The sequence below is a fragment of the Trachypithecus francoisi genome, unplaced genomic scaffold, assembly GCF_009764315.1.
Source record: "Trachypithecus francoisi isolate TF-2019V2 unplaced genomic scaffold, Tfra_2.0 Lachesis_group11, whole genome shotgun sequence".
NCBI lineage: Eukaryota > Metazoa > Chordata > Mammalia > Primates > Cercopithecidae > Trachypithecus > Trachypithecus francoisi.
The window spans coordinates 89,176,377-89,193,121 of NW_022681456.1; the positions used below are offsets into that span (position 1 = coordinate 89,176,377).

Genomic DNA, 16,745 nt, shown 5'->3' on the forward strand with positions numbered 1-16,745 from the left:
AATATATATATAGACCCCCAAAATATAGTCTTGCTTGACTTCACCTTTATGATCTGCATGCAGTCTTTTGGAAATTATTTTCTTTTGTTTTGGATCAGGTTCTCACTCTGTCACCCAGGCTGGAGTGCAGTGGCGTGATCATAGCTCACTGAAGCCTCCTACTCCTGGGCTCAAGTGATGCATGTGCATGCCACCATGCCTGGCTACTTTTAAAATTTCTTTGTAGAGACAGGGTCTCGCTATGTTGCCCAGGCTGGTCAGAAACTCCTGTCCTCAAGCAATCCTCCCAACTTGGCCTTCCAAAGCACTACGATTATAGGCTTGGGCCACCACGCCAGGCTGCTTTTTGTTCAAAACTATTGCCTAAAATTCATCAATGTTGGCCGGGCTTGGTGGCTCACGCCTGTAATCCCAGCACTTTGGGAGGCCGAGGCGGGTGGATCACCTGAGGTTGGGAGTTCAAGACCAGCCTGACCAACATGGAGAAACCCCCTCTCTACTAAAAATACAAAAATTAGCCAGGCATGGTGGCGCATTCCTGTAATCCCAGCTACTCGAAAGGCTGAGGCAGGAGAATCTCTTGAACCTGGGAGGCGGAGGTTGCGGTGTGCTGACATCGCGCCACTGCACTCCAGCCTGGGCAAAAAGAGTGAAACTCAGTCTCAAAAAAAAAAAGGCCGGGCGCGGGGGCTCAAGCCTGTAATCCCAGCACTTTGGGAGGCTGAGATGGGTGGATCATGAAGTCAGGAAATCGAGACCATCCTGGCTAATACAGTGAAACCCCGTCTCTACTAAAAAATACAAAAAACTAGCCGGGTGAGGTGGCGGGCGCCTGTAGTCCCAGCTACTCGGGAGGCTAAGGCAGGAGAATGGCGTAAACCTGGGAGGCGGAGCTTGCAGCGAGCTGAGATCCGGCCACTGCACTCCAGCCCAGGTGACAGAGCGCGACTCCGTCTCAAAAAAAAAAAAAAAAAAAAAATTCATCAATGTTATTCTATAAAACTAGTCCATTAATTTTCACTGCTATATAATATTCTTCTGTGTGAATACACTGTAATTTATTTGTTCCCCTATGAACAGGCATTGAGATTGTTTCCAGTTTTCGTTTTAGGAACAAGGCTGCTGTGAACATTATTGTGCTGGAATCTTAGAGCATTATCTGCAAATTTCTCAGGAGTGTGGACCTAGGAGTGGGACTGCTGAGACTCTGTCATGTGAATGTTCCATTTTATAAGAGGATATCAAAACATTTTCCAAAGCAGGTATACCAACTTACACTCCCACAGCAGTGATAGTTTCAGTTGCTCTACATCCTTGCCAGCACGTGGTATCATCAAACTTTTTTTTTTTTTTTGAGACAGAGTCTCACTGTCATCCAGGCTTGAATGCAGTGGTGCGATCTTGGCCCACTGCAACCTCCATCTCCCGGGTTCAAGCGATTCTCCTGCCTCAGCCACCTGAGTAGCTGGGATTACAGGTACCTGCCACCACGCCCAGCTAATTAGCTATTTTTGGGTTTTGCCATGTTGTCCAGGCTGGATTAGACTTTTTTTTTTTTTTAAACCAATTTAGTGATTATGAAATGGACTTTCCCTTTGGTCTTACTCTGCATTTCCCTGATTACCAATGAGGCTAAATACCTTTTCATTTTTAAATTTATCAATAAAAAATCTCTGACCTAGCAAGGGGAGAGAGATAATATAAGCATAATTAAAAACAAATTATTCATGGTGTTAAAAAGTGATGAGTACTATGAAGAGATTCTTCTGTAGATTAGTCTGGATATGCCTAAGTGAGCAAACACTTTGAGGTGAGGGAACAAGCCCTGCAGATATCAGAAGGAAAGACATTCTAGGCAAAGGGAATAGCTAATGCAGAGCTGGTTTGGAGGAAACCTCCAGAGTGCATTCAAGAAAAGGCAAGGATGGTGCGGAGTAGGTGAGGAGGAGAGAAATGATGTCTGAGGGGCACTGGGGCATGGCTGGATCCATGAGGCCTTGTGTGCCACTGTGAGGACTCTGGCTCTGACTCTGAGTAAGACAGGAAGACAAGAGCAAGCCCAGCTAGGAGACTCTGGCCCTAATCCAGGCAAAAAAATGATAGTGGCTCTGACCTGGTGGTAGCAGCATAGTTGGTCTGAAGTGCTCACTGACATATTTTCAAAGGAAAAGTCAACCAGATTGGATATAGCATAAGGGTTCCAAGGACTCTGGCCTGAGCAGTGTTGAGATGGAGTTGCCATAATCAAGAGGGAAATACTGTGGATGGGAGAGATTTTAGGCTGGGTTGGGAGGAGAACATTTGGAGTGAATGGAGGAAAATATAGGCATGTGGGGCAGTAGATGTGAGACATCTGTTAGGCATTCAAGCAGAAAGGTCAGGTAGGCCATTGGATTCATGGGTGGAGTTCAGGAGAGGGGTGCTCTGGAAACAACCATTTTAAGGTCCTTTTAGCATACAGATGGTATTTAGAGCCAACAGACTCCAGGAGATCATCAAGAGACCAAGGAGAGAGAAAAGAAGACAACAAAGGGATGAGTCCCAGGACCACTAGAGTATAAAGTACTGGCATAGAACCTGAGGTGGAATGGCCAGGGACGCAGGAGGAAAGTGTATTTTCCTAGGAGCCCCGTGAGGAGGAGTTTCCAGGGGTAAGTGATGAGGAAAATCTGAAGTCAGATTTTCAGCGAAATTTTGACTCAGATTTTTGCTTTCAAAAGTTGCTAAGTCAGGTGAGGGGAGGGTGGAGAAGTGGTGGCTGCTGGTAACTGGCAAGAGCAGCTTCAGTGAAGTGGAGGGGGTGAAAGCATGACAGAAAGACAGAGGAATCGAGGACAGCATGAGTACTGGCAACTCATTCAACGGCGCTGGCCACAAAGAGGAGAAGAGAAGTGAAGCAGGACTGGTGAGATAAGGATGGAGAGAATTTTGAGATGTGAGAGATATTAGTGTGTTTACTGATAACGGAAATTATATAGCAAAGGGACAAAGGTTGATGCTGTAGGAAGGAGTTCTTTCATCTGTTTCTGAGGTAGGGAATACTTATAGATATGTGGAATTTCTCTGTTCTGTCACCCTTGCATTTCCAGGTTAAAGCCTGGTGGTGTGATGTTATCTTTTTAAAATATATTGCTAGATTCAGATTTGTACATTTTAAAAAATTTTTGCGTAAAGGTATACAACATGATGTTGTAAGACACATGTATGTAGTGAGTCCTCAATATCATCGACAGGTTCTTGGAAACTGCAACTCCAGGTCCTCCAACAACGTCATTTCCTTCAATGTTGTTTCATTACAGCATTGATGAGAAAAAACACTGGTTTAGTTAGATGTTGTTATCTTAAAGTCATGGTTTCCAAGAGCCTAATGAGGATGTTAAGTGAGGACTTACTCTATAGTGGAACAAATTAACATGTCCATCATCTCACTTTACACATCTTAGATCTTTGCATCTATGTAATGAACAGGGTTGGCTTTATTTTCCTTTCTCTCTTCTTGTCTGATTTTAGGATTTAGGCTACTCTTAGCCTCACCAAATGAGTTGGAGAGTATTTCCTCTTTCTGATCTCTGAAGGCATTTGTATAGGATTGAAATGATCTGTTTTAAAAAGCTTGGTATCACTCTCCAATAAAAACCACATGGTCTGGTGTTTTCATTGCAGAAAGATTTCAAACTTCTGCTGTCATTTAAGGTTTATAGCTACCTTCTTTAGCATTCTGGAGATAGACTACTCTCTTGGCTTCCGTTGTTACTGTTAAAAAGTCTACTCCCATTCTCGCTTTAGTTTTCTCTGTTAGTCATCAGTTTTTTTCCTCTGGTTACTTCCAAGGTTGTATTTTTGGTGTGCTGCATTTTCCTTGCAATATGTGTAAGTGGATTTCTTTATTCTGCTTGATACATGTCATGCTTTCTGATCTGTGAACTCTTTCATCTCTTTTATCCATTTTCTGCTTCATTTTTTTAAGTTAGTATTTCTCATTCTTCCATATCACTTAACATTTTTTTTCATATTTTCTATTTTCTTATCTCCCTGCGATGTATCAGGAATAATTTTTTCAGACCTATCTTCCAATTCACAAATTCTCTCTTCAGATTTGCCTAAACTTCTGTTTCATCCATGTTATTTTTTTTCATTTCACCAATGATTTAATTTCTAGAAGTTCCATTTAGTTTTTTCAAAATTGCCTTATAATTTTTTTTTTAGTTTCTTGCTCTTTTAAAATTCTACCCAAAATTATTTAAATATTTTGACATACAGTTAATTTACATTCCTTATCTGACAGTTCAAACAAACCCTTGAGGTTATTGAGGGTCCAAATCAGTTGTTTCCTGCTGAATCTCATACTTTTTTTTTTTTTTAAATCACCTCTTGTTATTGACCATCTTTGATTGTGTGCTCATATTTGATTAGCTTGATCTGAGAAAAACCTGGGGTCTAAACTGAGGACACTTTTCTCCAGAGAAGAAACACACTTCTTTCTACTGAGACAAATGCAGCCCAGTTTTGGGTCTCTGGCTTATCTAGGAATCTCAAGCTCAGTTTTTCCACTTCCCTTCTGAACCAACGCATGATCTCCTTGAGCTCCGAGATGGAGGCACTGATGTGTACCAGCTTGCTCTCTGAGCCCTCCAGCACTACAGGGAGTTTCTCTGTTATGTCACCCTTGCATAACATAACCCTGCTCACTGCCCTATTACAGCCCATCACTTAGGCTGGGTGCAGTGGCTCATGCCTGTAATCCCAGCACTTTGGGAGGCTGAGGAGGGTGGACTACTTGAGGTCAGGAGTTCGAGACCAGCCTGGCCAATATGGTGAAACCCCATCTGTCCTAAAAATATACAATTAGCCAGGTATGGTAGCATGCACCTGTAGTCCCAGGTACTTGGGAGGCTGAGGCAGGAGAATCGGCTAAACCCGGGTGGCGGAAGTTGCAGTGAGCTAAGATCATGGCACCACACTCCTGTCTGTGCGACAGAGTGAGACTCTGTCTCTAAAAAAAAAAAAAAAAAAAAAGCCCATCACCTAGTTTTCCCTCTCTCTGTAGATTCTCTTCCCTTCCAGTGAGCTCAGAAATGCAAAGGAATTATCAAGCTGGCTCTAGAAGTTTTGCAGTGGGGATGGTCTGCATACGGCATATGTAAAGACAATTAAATGGTCTACCACAATATCAAAAGCAGAAGGCCAATCACTTCATCAACTACATGTTTGAATAGAAACTGTGACTCTTGCTGATATATCACATACTGTACTTGAGAAAGCCACTTACGATGGTGAACTAACCATGAGTTACTTGTCTTCCCTGTTTAATGTTTGGTAGCTACTTGAAAAAAAAAAAAAAAAACTAGTATAAGTACCAAAAAGCCAGGGAGTCTACCCCACTTCTTCTCTGCTGAGTGGTTTTATTCAGAGCAAATGAAATCCACCTGCCTCAGCCCCTCTTGCTGCTAAGAAAACCACATGCTATAGTTCTGGTCAACGAGATGTAGGTGGAAGTCCACGGTAGGGGCTTCTGGCAAAGCATTCTTTCCTGACAAAAAGGACTGGATACGGTTAGCATCGCCCTTCTTCCTGCTTTGCATGTAATTTGTTATCTGGAATTTCAGCAGCCATAAGGGGACACATATATGAGAGCAAATCCAAGAACTGGATATACTGCTTCCATCAGTGAACTGGTATTGACTGATTCAGGAGCAACCACATACTTTCGTGAACTCTGTTATGTGGGTTGGAGGGAGGGGAATCAACCTTATTTAAGCCACCATAGACTGTGTTTTCTGCTTCTTGCAGCTTAATACAATCCTATCGACCATACCAATTAAGTAACCTCTGATACTTTATAATTTGGCAGTAGTTAATTCATTCTGCATAGGAAGCATAGTTGGCTACATCAATTACAAATTTATAGTTGCCTTAGTCATTTTTCAGAGCTGGTCAATTTCAAACTCTCCCAGCAGTAAAAGTTTCTCACAGGCAGAGATCACATCATCTTACTCATCTTGAATAAGCCCTTTCACAGCCCAACATGCTGCCCAGTGCCCTAAATTTTAAAAAGTTAGTAAAGAATGAAATTGAATCCCTTTTGCATATAACATGCTTTTAAAGTTTAAAAGCAGATAATGCTCTCATTAATGAAGTTGTTTGAATATTTTCAGGTCAAAACTGATTAACTTATTTCCTAAAATATTAGCAAGTGATAAGAAGGTATCATACGTGTTAAGTGTGGAGTTGGCAACATTTAATGGAAGGTCTGCAAATACACATCCTTATAAACTGTTTGAAAGCATACTTTTCCTACCTCCATGACAATGATAAAAGCCAGCTTGGCTGCGATCACGTGCCAATAGTAGATGTTGTGTTTATACTCCTGGGGGTGTCCAGGTGGGTATCGGAAATCACGATACCTGAAAACGAAATGGAGACATATTGGGAGACAAATCTTTTTGACTGAATACTGTAAACAAAGGCCCCATTTAAAAAGAAGTCATGGCCGGGTGCAGTGGCTCATGCCTGTAATCCTAGCACTTTGGGAGGCCGAGGCATTTGGATCACTTGAGGCCAGAAGTGCGAGACCAGCCTGGCCAATATGGCGAAACCCCATCTCTACTAAAAATACAAAAATTAGCCAGGCATGGTGGCACGTGCTTGTAATCCCAGCTATTCAGGTGGCTGAGGCATGAGAATTGCTTGAACACGGGAGGTGGAGGTTGCAGGGAGCTGATACGGCGTCACTGCACTCCTGTCTGGGCAACAGAGCAGGACTCTGTCTCAAAAAAAAAAAAAAAAAGTAGAGGTCATATTTGATTCAATGCTCTTTTAAACTGGACATCACATATATTTTCTCTTAAAGCTCAATTTGGTAACAAAGCCCCAAAATAACTACAGTTATACCTCATTTAATATTTAATCAGAGAATGATGGTAATAACAGGGTCCATCTTTGTAGAAAATAACCCATCTTTATAAAAGAACTAAAGTTTTAAATTTTTTCTCCCAACATTTATCCCTGTTCTCTCAAAACAATTCCTGTTTAAGGGATCATGTTTATAAATTTATTTATATAATGGTATCATCAGGGTTCATTTAGCTACGGGACTCTCTCTCCTCATACAGAGTACTATCTGCTTGCTATAATTTTTTACCTAATTCTTGTCAGATATCAACTGTTAACTGCTGTTGTGTATCTTCCTCAGGTAGTACATATCTAATTTTATGCCTGTAAGCTATTAAACCTAGAAGAGTTTAATTTCTGATTAGAATTGTGGAAAGTAAGCATAAGGAGATACAATACAGAATTGTAAAGAGGCTCCACTAGGTGTAACACTAACATTTATTTTGGGCTTGTTTCTGGTTTCCTGGTTGCATTATTGAGAATTTGAGTTAGTGAAGCCTTTGAGGAGTTGGACTAAATAAACTTTAAAGCCTCTTGTTTTAGGTGAAACTCTATGATCCAGGAAAAAAGGTCAATGACCTACGGTTCACAAACTATCAATTGGTAATTTACCTGGTACATACTGTCCACTGTTGAACTCACCCGCCATTAAAATCGATGGAGACAGTTTTGGAATATTTTTAGATAATACTGTTCAGCTAAGTATTTACATCTCTTCTCTCTGTATGTCCCTGTTACGTGAGGTGCTAGTTTGCCATCATTCAATATCTTCAGATTGTGCTTGAATAACACAATAGTATTAACAACTGAATTATCTTTGTTCTGGGACCTCTTGAAGTTTCTCTATTTCTATGACTTTTCTTTGGAATCAATCTCCCTGTAATCCTTTGAAACTCTCATCTTTAAATCTTTATGGTTTGGTCTGAAACTTCTACCCCTAGTCTTCATTAACTTTTTAATAAATATACATACATATACATTTTCTGAGTTTCACTCAAGAGAAAGCCATGGGGAAAAAATGTCTCTAGCAGCTTGATTTAAATGACACCAAAGCACCTAGTTGATCCTGAAGTTATAAAGAAATAAAAATTAAATAATTAAAAAAATGACACCAAACAGAATTAAGTCACAAGAAAACCCCTTTTAAAGATGAAGTGCATTTTTAAACAAGTAAAGCAGAACTTGCCTGCATGTGGTATGGTTACCCAGCTCAGAGTATGGGTTTCCCTTGCTTTTGTTTTTGAAGTCTGCAACTTTGAAGATGGAAAGAGTGTTGTTGATGTACCCTTCCATGGTGTAGGAAGTGTGGTCCCCATAGGGAGGGACGGAGAAGGACCAGTAGTACACTAGGCGGGGGATCATGTCCGATGTGAAAGCAATGATCATGGCCTATTTTGAGAGAAAAACAACAAAGCGAAAGTGAAGTTATGGTTTTTTGTTTGTTTTTTGTTTTTGAGACGGAGTCTCGCTCTTGTTGCCTAGGCTGGAGTGCAACAGCACGATCTTGGCTCACTGCAACCTCCACCTCCTGGGTTCAAGCAATTCTCCTGCCTCAGCCTTCTGAGTAGCTGGGATTACAGGCACGCGCCAACAAGCCCGGCTAATTTTTATGCTTTTGGTAGAGACAGAGTTTTGCCATGTTGGCCAGGCCGGTCTTGAACTCCCGACCTCAGGTGATCTGCTCGCCTCAGCCTCCCAAAGTGCTGGGATTACAGGCATGAGCCACCCCGCCTGGCCGAAGTTACAGTTATTATAGGTCAGGTTAACAAATATGGCAGATTTACTATTTTCATCATGTTGATTTTTTTTTTAAAGATTCAGAAATCTTAATTCTTTCTTAACTGCGAAATATATGCAGATAGTGAGATAGGATCTTGCTCTGTTGCCCAGGCTGGAGTGCACTGGCATGATCACAGCTCACTGTAACCTCAAACTCCTTGGCTCAAGTGATCCTCCTGAGTAGTTAGAATTACAGGTGCACTCCACGGTGCCTGGCTAATCTTTAAACATTTTTTGTAGAGATGAGGTCTTACTATGTTGTCTAGCCTAGTCTGGAACTCCTGGCCTCAAGCAATTCTCTCAACCTCTCTGAGTGCTGGCATTATAGGCATAAGCCACTGACCTCAGCCTAGAAAACTTGCATATGTAATCAGAGTCAATGTTATGAAAATAATTCAGCTTTATATAATTGATTTTAGCACTTGCTTTTCATAAACACAATGTAAACTGCATGTTTTCCTTGATCTAAATTTAAATAATGACCTCTAAGTTCACTTTTTTCCTGTATAGTATTTTGACTTGTTTAGACAAGTGAAACCATGACCTGATTTGTTTTAAACCCTCAGTACATGGTTATGTTCATCGCTTCATTAGAGTGCGAGCATTTATTAATTTTAGCAAAATTTGGGTAGCAGAAAGAATTATACATAGTCAAATAATAATGTCTGTTTAGTTTGACCTAGTATCTAAGTCTCTAAACTTCAAAAAGATTAAGTGGATGAAGTTATAAAAATTATAAATTAAACAACATACAGAAAATTTGGTATGTTCCTAGATAAAAGGAGTAAATATGGGCCAATCATAAACCTGTGTGTCAGAGAGACATCTATTAGGAGGTAAAGCTATTATGAATTACATGAATTTTCTCTAAAATTCTTTAATTTGGGCTTTAAACTCTCCAGTGTGTAAAACTGGTTTGAACGAAGGAGAAAGGATTTTACTTTAAACCAAATTCTATGTGAATAAAATAGCTAAATGATTGTCATTGATGAGGCAGAAAAGCAGACATGTTTTTGGCTTAACATGATTTTCAATAGTATTCATTTGAACATATGGTTTAGACACAGTGAGACCACAAACCAAATCTCAGGCAAAGCAAGAAAAAACAATTAAGGGGCTTTTCTATTGTAAAATTTCCCTCACTAGAACCAGCTTTGTCATTTCCTCTGATGTGAAAAATATACATATATATGAGTGTGTTTCTGCCTGTCAGTACTGGGGAGCCACAAGAATATTTTACCTTTTTTCCCTCAGATTTCAATAGATCAAATTTTGCTATTATCATTTAACTCAACTATATCTTTTTATAGAATCACTGGCAGATGTGCATCAGGAAGCTACAAAAAAATTCCAACAAGGAAGATAATTTTATTGTCTTCTGACAAGATACTTTTCTTCCTGAATTGAGCTGCTCTGAGAGACATGCTGCAAGAGTACAAATAAATGCAGTGTGCTTCATTTCCCATGCTGTTCTGCACACAGTTTTCCATTTATATAAAAATAAATTAAAATTGGTCTTCAATAACAGATGCTCTGGCATGATACAACAATGTCAATTCAGCTTATTTATTGAACCAGCAGCTTTAAAATGAATGATTTTATACCAAATTCCTGCTTGATGCCCATTCTCATCCTGGTGGTTATTCTCTTTTGGTAGACAGTAGGTTGTGAGATACATACTGGGTGTTTGAGGGAATAAGACACACATTTAATGCTTGCACACATATAAACAGATGCCTATGTATGTGGATGTATAACTTCCATCTTGGAAGTATAACAAATCCTAATATGGAAAAAGGGATTGCCCATAGTTTAATCAATGTCACAAATCTCATAAGCAGTTTTCCTAGGTTAAGTGATAAGAAAAAGGCATTATTGGATAAGAACCAGTAGCACCAATTAGCCGGCGTGAGTGTCTGTACACATACACACACTGAGTCGCCTTGGAAACAGCCAATCCTCCATCTGTGCTCATGGAGTGGAGCCATGGCACGGATGCTGGGAAAAGGTACCTAATACAATCAATCTAGAATGCTTGAGGAATAGGGAGAGTTTGAGTCAACTGAATTTTCTGGTTCATTGAAGGTCAAATAAAAACCCTTTTAGTTTCAAACTTTGTTGCTGAAAATTTTCTTAAAGCACACAAGTCCACGTTCTTGCCCAGCTCAGTGTACTAGAGCATACTGAACATGACAGATTCATTGTTTTATGACTGAGGAACTTGAAAGGCGTCATGGCCATTTTTCTAAACATCAGTCTTCATTTTGCAGCACCGTAGATGTTGAAGGTGTGGGGTACCTGGGTGAAAGGAAACTGACATACCCTAGTAGTTGGTTTTTGTGTGCGATTTGCAACTTTCTCCAAATAGTACAGGTAGCATGCAATTCAGATATATTTAAGGTTCTGGGGTAGGGATGACAGCTAGGTTATACAGGTTTATTGTATAAAACTGTAACTATAGTGAGACAGTGACTACTTTTGGAATTCTTTTGCCTCCAATTGGGGTACCTGTCAAAGTCCTCAGAGTCACTGTTAATAACAATGATGAGTAATGAAGATGATTAAATAACAGCAGCTAACATTCAATAGAAATGAGGCTTCATGCCTAATATTGAATTCCCTAATATTGTGGTTGGTATGTACTATTCTTATGATATGCAGTAGGGAAGTAATAATTTTACAAATAATAAAATGGGGCTCTGGAGTGGTAAGGCCTGGCTCAAGATCATGCAGCTACAGTACTGGGAACTGGAGCTCGGGTCTACCTGACTCTAGAGCCCACAATGCTCAGTAACTTCCCTCATCCAGAGCCTAACCTACAGGCACTGCCAACGTCTCCTACAGGCACTGCCAACTTCTGTTGTTTTGGCTGGGGACTCAGGGAAGATGTGGCTTAAGAAAACAAAACTGGGGAATCACTTTGTTAGTGAGGTTCACCTGGAAGTGAGACTGTCAGTGAAATATGGAAGGAAATGGCCCTAGTTTTGGGACACTTCTTGGGAAGGTGTTCCTCTAATGGGATGGCATGAAAATTGCATTGCCTGAGAACTCCCTTCTGGCTGTACATAAAAATGACACGTTCAGATGGCCCATAATCAATGAATACAGGCTGTAAACAACTGAGTTCTGTCCCCTCACAGCTGTGATATATACAGGGCATGAGGCTGCTTCAGCCAATGATCAGAGCATGGCGAGCAAAGACCTAAGGGTGGGGTGGGAAAGGTGATGAAACCCACCCACCTCCCTCCTTTAAGAATTGCTGCTCTGGAGTCAAGGAAGGTAATCAGGAGTGCACAAAGTGTTTATACTTCACCATCAGAGTTAATATTTTAGGTTGATGCTTTGGAATATGTAGTAAAACAAGGTAGAATGATCTTGTTTTAGGGCCCTCAAAGTCTAAATGAACAGATTTCTATCCACATTATAAAAAAGCATTTTCTGATAACTCTTTTTATAGTTATGTGAGGATTAAAAGTGTTAGTACTTATCATTACCTTATTTCATATTGAATAAAAAGTTTAGCAAATGAGCAATAACAGTACCTGTGTAGGCGGTCTTGACAGTTAAAAATAATTATACACAAAATGAAAATACATTTAACAAGTGGTTATATATAGCAACTATGTCGTTTATGTGGATGACAGACTTAGCATCTTCCTCCCATTTTAAAAAACACTAAACATTTGATTCCTTAGGTAGCAAATCTAATGCATCTTCAAGGTCTTTACCCTGTAAAGCTTAGGTCTACTCACATTGGTCACCACAGCCAGAATTGCTATTCCTTGCATGATGGGCTGCCATGCTCCAATGTCCTGGGCTTTCTCTGGTACCAGGCGTCTAAACTGGGTGGTCAGTTTCCATGCGTCCACTCTTATTTCCAATATATTGTTCACGAGAGCCAACAGAGGGGCCAGTGGAAAAGAGGCCACAAATAAGGTGACGAACCCAAACTGAATAACTGTCAATGGAATGGACACACATCATGGAGGGGTGGTGGATGGAAGGACAACATATTTTTCTTTACTCTTGAAAGAGAAAGGCAAACGAACTAAATCCCAGAGAGAAAACACATCTGTGGTAAATAATAATTTAGTGTTCAACAGTGAAAGAATTCAAACAAAACACAAATATAAAATCTCTGGAAAGAAGACTAATTATACCCTATTTCTTTCACATGTATACACTTAATAGGACCAATCTATTTGGACATCTTTAGTCAACCAGAATTATTTGCTGGTAATAAATTTGAGACATCATAAGCATATTATTCATTCTCAGTGTTGAAATAGAATGTTGGAAGATGATTTGTGGTTTAGGATTCTTTTTTAAGAAAAAAGAAATATTGTGGCATTATCTAACAAGTTAAAGAGAAAAAGAAATGGACCCATGGGAAGGCTATGCTTAGAGAATGTTGGAAGAAATATGCTGAGAACAAGCAAATGAGTGAGCTCCCCTGAGTCTGCAAATGCAAGTGCAGTGCATTCAGAGAATTTGATAGTATTAGATAATCACAGAAATAAATGGAATAAAAGTATCTTAAGTTATAAAATCCTTCCTTAAGATTCTTGATCTTGATGTTAGTTGTGGTCCTTGTGGTCATAAGTCAAAATTTGAGTGGTGGCTTAGAAGTTCTTTTCTCCTTGTTTGTAATTGACACGGCCTTATTATAAATGTGGCAGCAGAGATTTTTGGGGTGATACCATGGAGCGGAAGAAGAAAATATCCAAAAAAGGAAACTCAGTTTTAGACCCTGCCCTCCTAACTGGCAGACCTTCAGAGGAAACATATACAGATACATAACTAAGACTGTGGATGGGAGGAAAACGTAGAGCTCCATTAGGCCTTGTGCTCAGACAGGGGGCAGGGACGACTCTGGTCAGGAAGGGAGAGGCTGTGGAGGGTGTGGCGAGGCAAGCAGAACTGGCATTTGCTTCTGGTCTGAGAGGCAAAGGGCATGTTGCAGAAGAGCAGACAGGGCTAGAAGGATCCAGTACGTCCCACAGGCCAGGCAGGAGCACTCATGCAGAGAAGTGAGCCAGGCAAGGACCAGAGTTGGTGATGCTACAGAGTCATGAGCAGCACCAATAAGCAGTGATATCAACGTCCCTGTCTATGACTCACCCAATCCTAAATAACTCATCAGCCCCCAGGGCATGCAAGTAATAGCCATGTGTGGAGTCAGCCAGTCAACTGTGGTAAACTAGCAAGTGTGTGTCCTACGGAAAGGGACAGCTCATAGTTGCCATGTTGGAATGAGGGCTCCATGTTGCCAGATCTCCTGATTGTTCAAGAGAAGCCAGAGATTAGGATTATGTTATCAGTAAACCTAGTCAAAAATCCAAAAGAGAAAAGATACCACTTACAATGACAACAAAAGCACAGACTATTTAGAAATAAATTAATGAGAAATATAAGACTACTATGATAATTGACTTAAGAAAAAACAAATAATGATGAATGAATGGTAGGATGTGCCATACTCTCGATTGGGCAAACTTGAATGCAGGGATATATCAAAATTTTTTCCACAAAATAATTTAGAATTCTAATGTAAATTCTGTTAATAATCCCAAATGGATTTAACAAAAAAAGCTGACAGGTCAGCCAGCTGTGGCAGCTAATCCCTGTAATCCTAGCACTTTAGGAGGCTGAGGAGGGAGGATTATTTGAGCCCAGAAGTTTGAGACCAGCCTAGGCAACACAGCAAGACCCTGTCTCTACAAAAAATACAAAAATTAGCTGGGCATGGTGGTACAAGCCTGTAGTCTCAGCTACCCAGGAGGCTGAGGTGGGAGGATTGCTTTAGTTGAGGAGGCGGAGGTTGCAGTGAGCCCAGATTGTGCCACTGCACTCCAGCCTGGGCAACAGGGCAAGACTCTGTCTTTCAAAGAAAGATAAGAAAAAAAGCTGAAAAGTGATACTGAAGTTCTTCAAGAAATATAAACAGGTAAAATAATGAACAGGGATGTTTGCATAGACAGGAACATTCTGAAAAAATAAAATGGGATAGCTCTGGGAGATATTAAAGTATGTTATAATGCTATGGTAATTGAAACAGTTTAGAACTAGTACATGAGTAGATAGTATGAATTAAATAGCATGAATTTTAAGAGGAGATGCAAATATTCATGGGTTTTAATATATTATAAAGTGATGTTTTGAAGCAGTGGATGCAAGTATTGGCACAGCTAGCTAAGTCATGGGAAAAATTGGTATGGGGCCATCACTTTTGACACCAAAATAAATTCCACACGGATTAAAAACAAAACACCAGAAAAAGTCCATGTAATTTGTTCTGATATTCAAGTGAGAAAAACTTTATAAGCAACTTTTGAAACCAAGAATAACAACAACAAAAAGTCAATGCAAAACACCCACTATGAAAACAAAAACAACCCTGCCTGCGACTTTTTCATAATCCTATACTGCTCTCTAATGCTTTCTCTGCTTGCTTCTACATGTTACAGTTGAGTTTTCTGAAGGAAGTATCCATCTTCACAACAAGTGGCAGAGTAACTAGTCCCTGAAGCCCCACACCCTGCTGAGGCCCTCACCACTGCACTGGACCTACTCTTGCTAACTTTGCCGGTGGCTGCATGTTCATAAGCTGATGCTCCTTTTTGGTCCTGATTTTTGTGATTTCTTGTGACATGGTCATAAGAAATTTATGGCCAAGATTTATGTGACATGGCCAAACAGTCCCCCTGCTGTGGAATATTTATTTCACCTTGATTTCCTTTTTACTTAATTTTAAAAAGTCAAAATATATATTGAAAAGCAAAAAAACTAAAAAAACCCTACCTAGCTATAGCACTGCTTCCACTTCCTGCCCCAGGTCTAGCAATTAGGAGTGTGTGGGTGCTGCCTCTTCCTTTCTTCCCCCTCTGGATTTTCCATTATGCCCCTTTTCCTTCATGACCAAATTCCTCTGAAGCAACATTATCTCCCAAGCCTTCTCTGGGTTGACACAACCCTGCTGGATTTCTTCCGACTGCTCTGCTCTTCTTTTCCTTTGTGGGCCTCCCTCCCTCTTCACTCTTCAAATGTCTCTCTCCCCCAGGGCCTCTTCATCAATTCTCTGTCCATCTCTCTTTATATTCCTGCTAGGCATGCCTGATTCACCCTCATGGCCTCACCCATGGCTCATCTGAGCTCCTGACTGTGGTGTCCAACTTTCTAATAGACATTGCCTTTCAGATGTTTTCATGCTAAAAATATCCAACACTGAGCCATTTCCTAGAGAACAGCTCCTCTCCTTATGTTCTGCCCTGCATATATGGTCTCCTGGAAGTTATCTTAATTTAATTCCTTATCTGCTATGCAATTCAGCTCTTTAACACTTACCTAACTCCATCTCCCTCTCTCTACTCCTATGCCCACTATTTAGGCACCTATCACTTGTTGTCCGGGTTACCTGCTGTAGCCTCCTAAATCATCTCCCTCCCACCACAAGTCTCATCCAAAATATCTTCCATTCTGCTGCCTGATTGATCGTATTCCACATAAATGTTATGCAGTTCTCTTGTTTACAAATATTCCAGTGGACCCCAATTTCTTTAAGAATAAAGTTCAAGTCCCCTGGTTAAGCACACCAGACCCATCATGATATGGCCCCTGCCTACCTGATATTCCCACCTGTAAATCCTTTGTTCACTTGCCGTTCTTTGACCAAGCTGTTGTACTTTTAAGTATGTCCACCTCTCCACACAAAATGTCCATTCTCTTCACTATACTTCAGATAACTAACTTCCATTCACCCTTCAAAATCCAGTTCAAATATCACCTGCTCAAGGAAGTCTGATTAGCATTCTTCCTAACCATGCGTCAAGTGCTGAGCTCCATGAGGGGAGGGACCAAGTGCCCTGGTATGCCCAGCGGCTGAGAGTGTTTGGCACAGCAGGTGCTCAATGTTTAATGAACGAATGAGTGAATGAATGAATGAACAAATGAAGAGCTGGAGGCCTGCAAATCCTCCCAATTACCTAGTTGCCCTTTTGGAAAGCTCATCCTGTAAAGGTTAGGAGACTTCATGGCAGATGATGGGCTCGAACCGAACAGAGATGAGAGCATGAAGG

The 16,745-nt window shown here is 40.5% G+C and overlaps 1 protein-coding gene across 6 annotated transcripts in view; it reads right to left on the minus strand.

Annotated features, from left to right (window-relative positions):
- The window catches only part of ANO6 (anoctamin 6), a 225,571-nt gene that overhangs the window by 3,634 nt on the left and 205,192 nt on the right, over positions 1–16,745 (minus strand). For all 6 annotated transcript variants that reach the window (XM_033222339.1, XM_033222341.1, XM_033222340.1 and 3 more), the window contains 3 exons: positions 12,423–12,628; positions 8,078–8,280; positions 6,299–6,404 (listed from right to left, as the gene is read on the minus strand). In XM_033222339.1, coding sequence (XP_033078230.1) covers positions 6,299–6,404; positions 8,078–8,280; positions 12,423–12,628 — 515 coding nt within the window. The remainder of the gene's footprint in view (positions 1–6,298; positions 6,405–8,077; positions 8,281–12,422; positions 12,629–16,745) is intronic.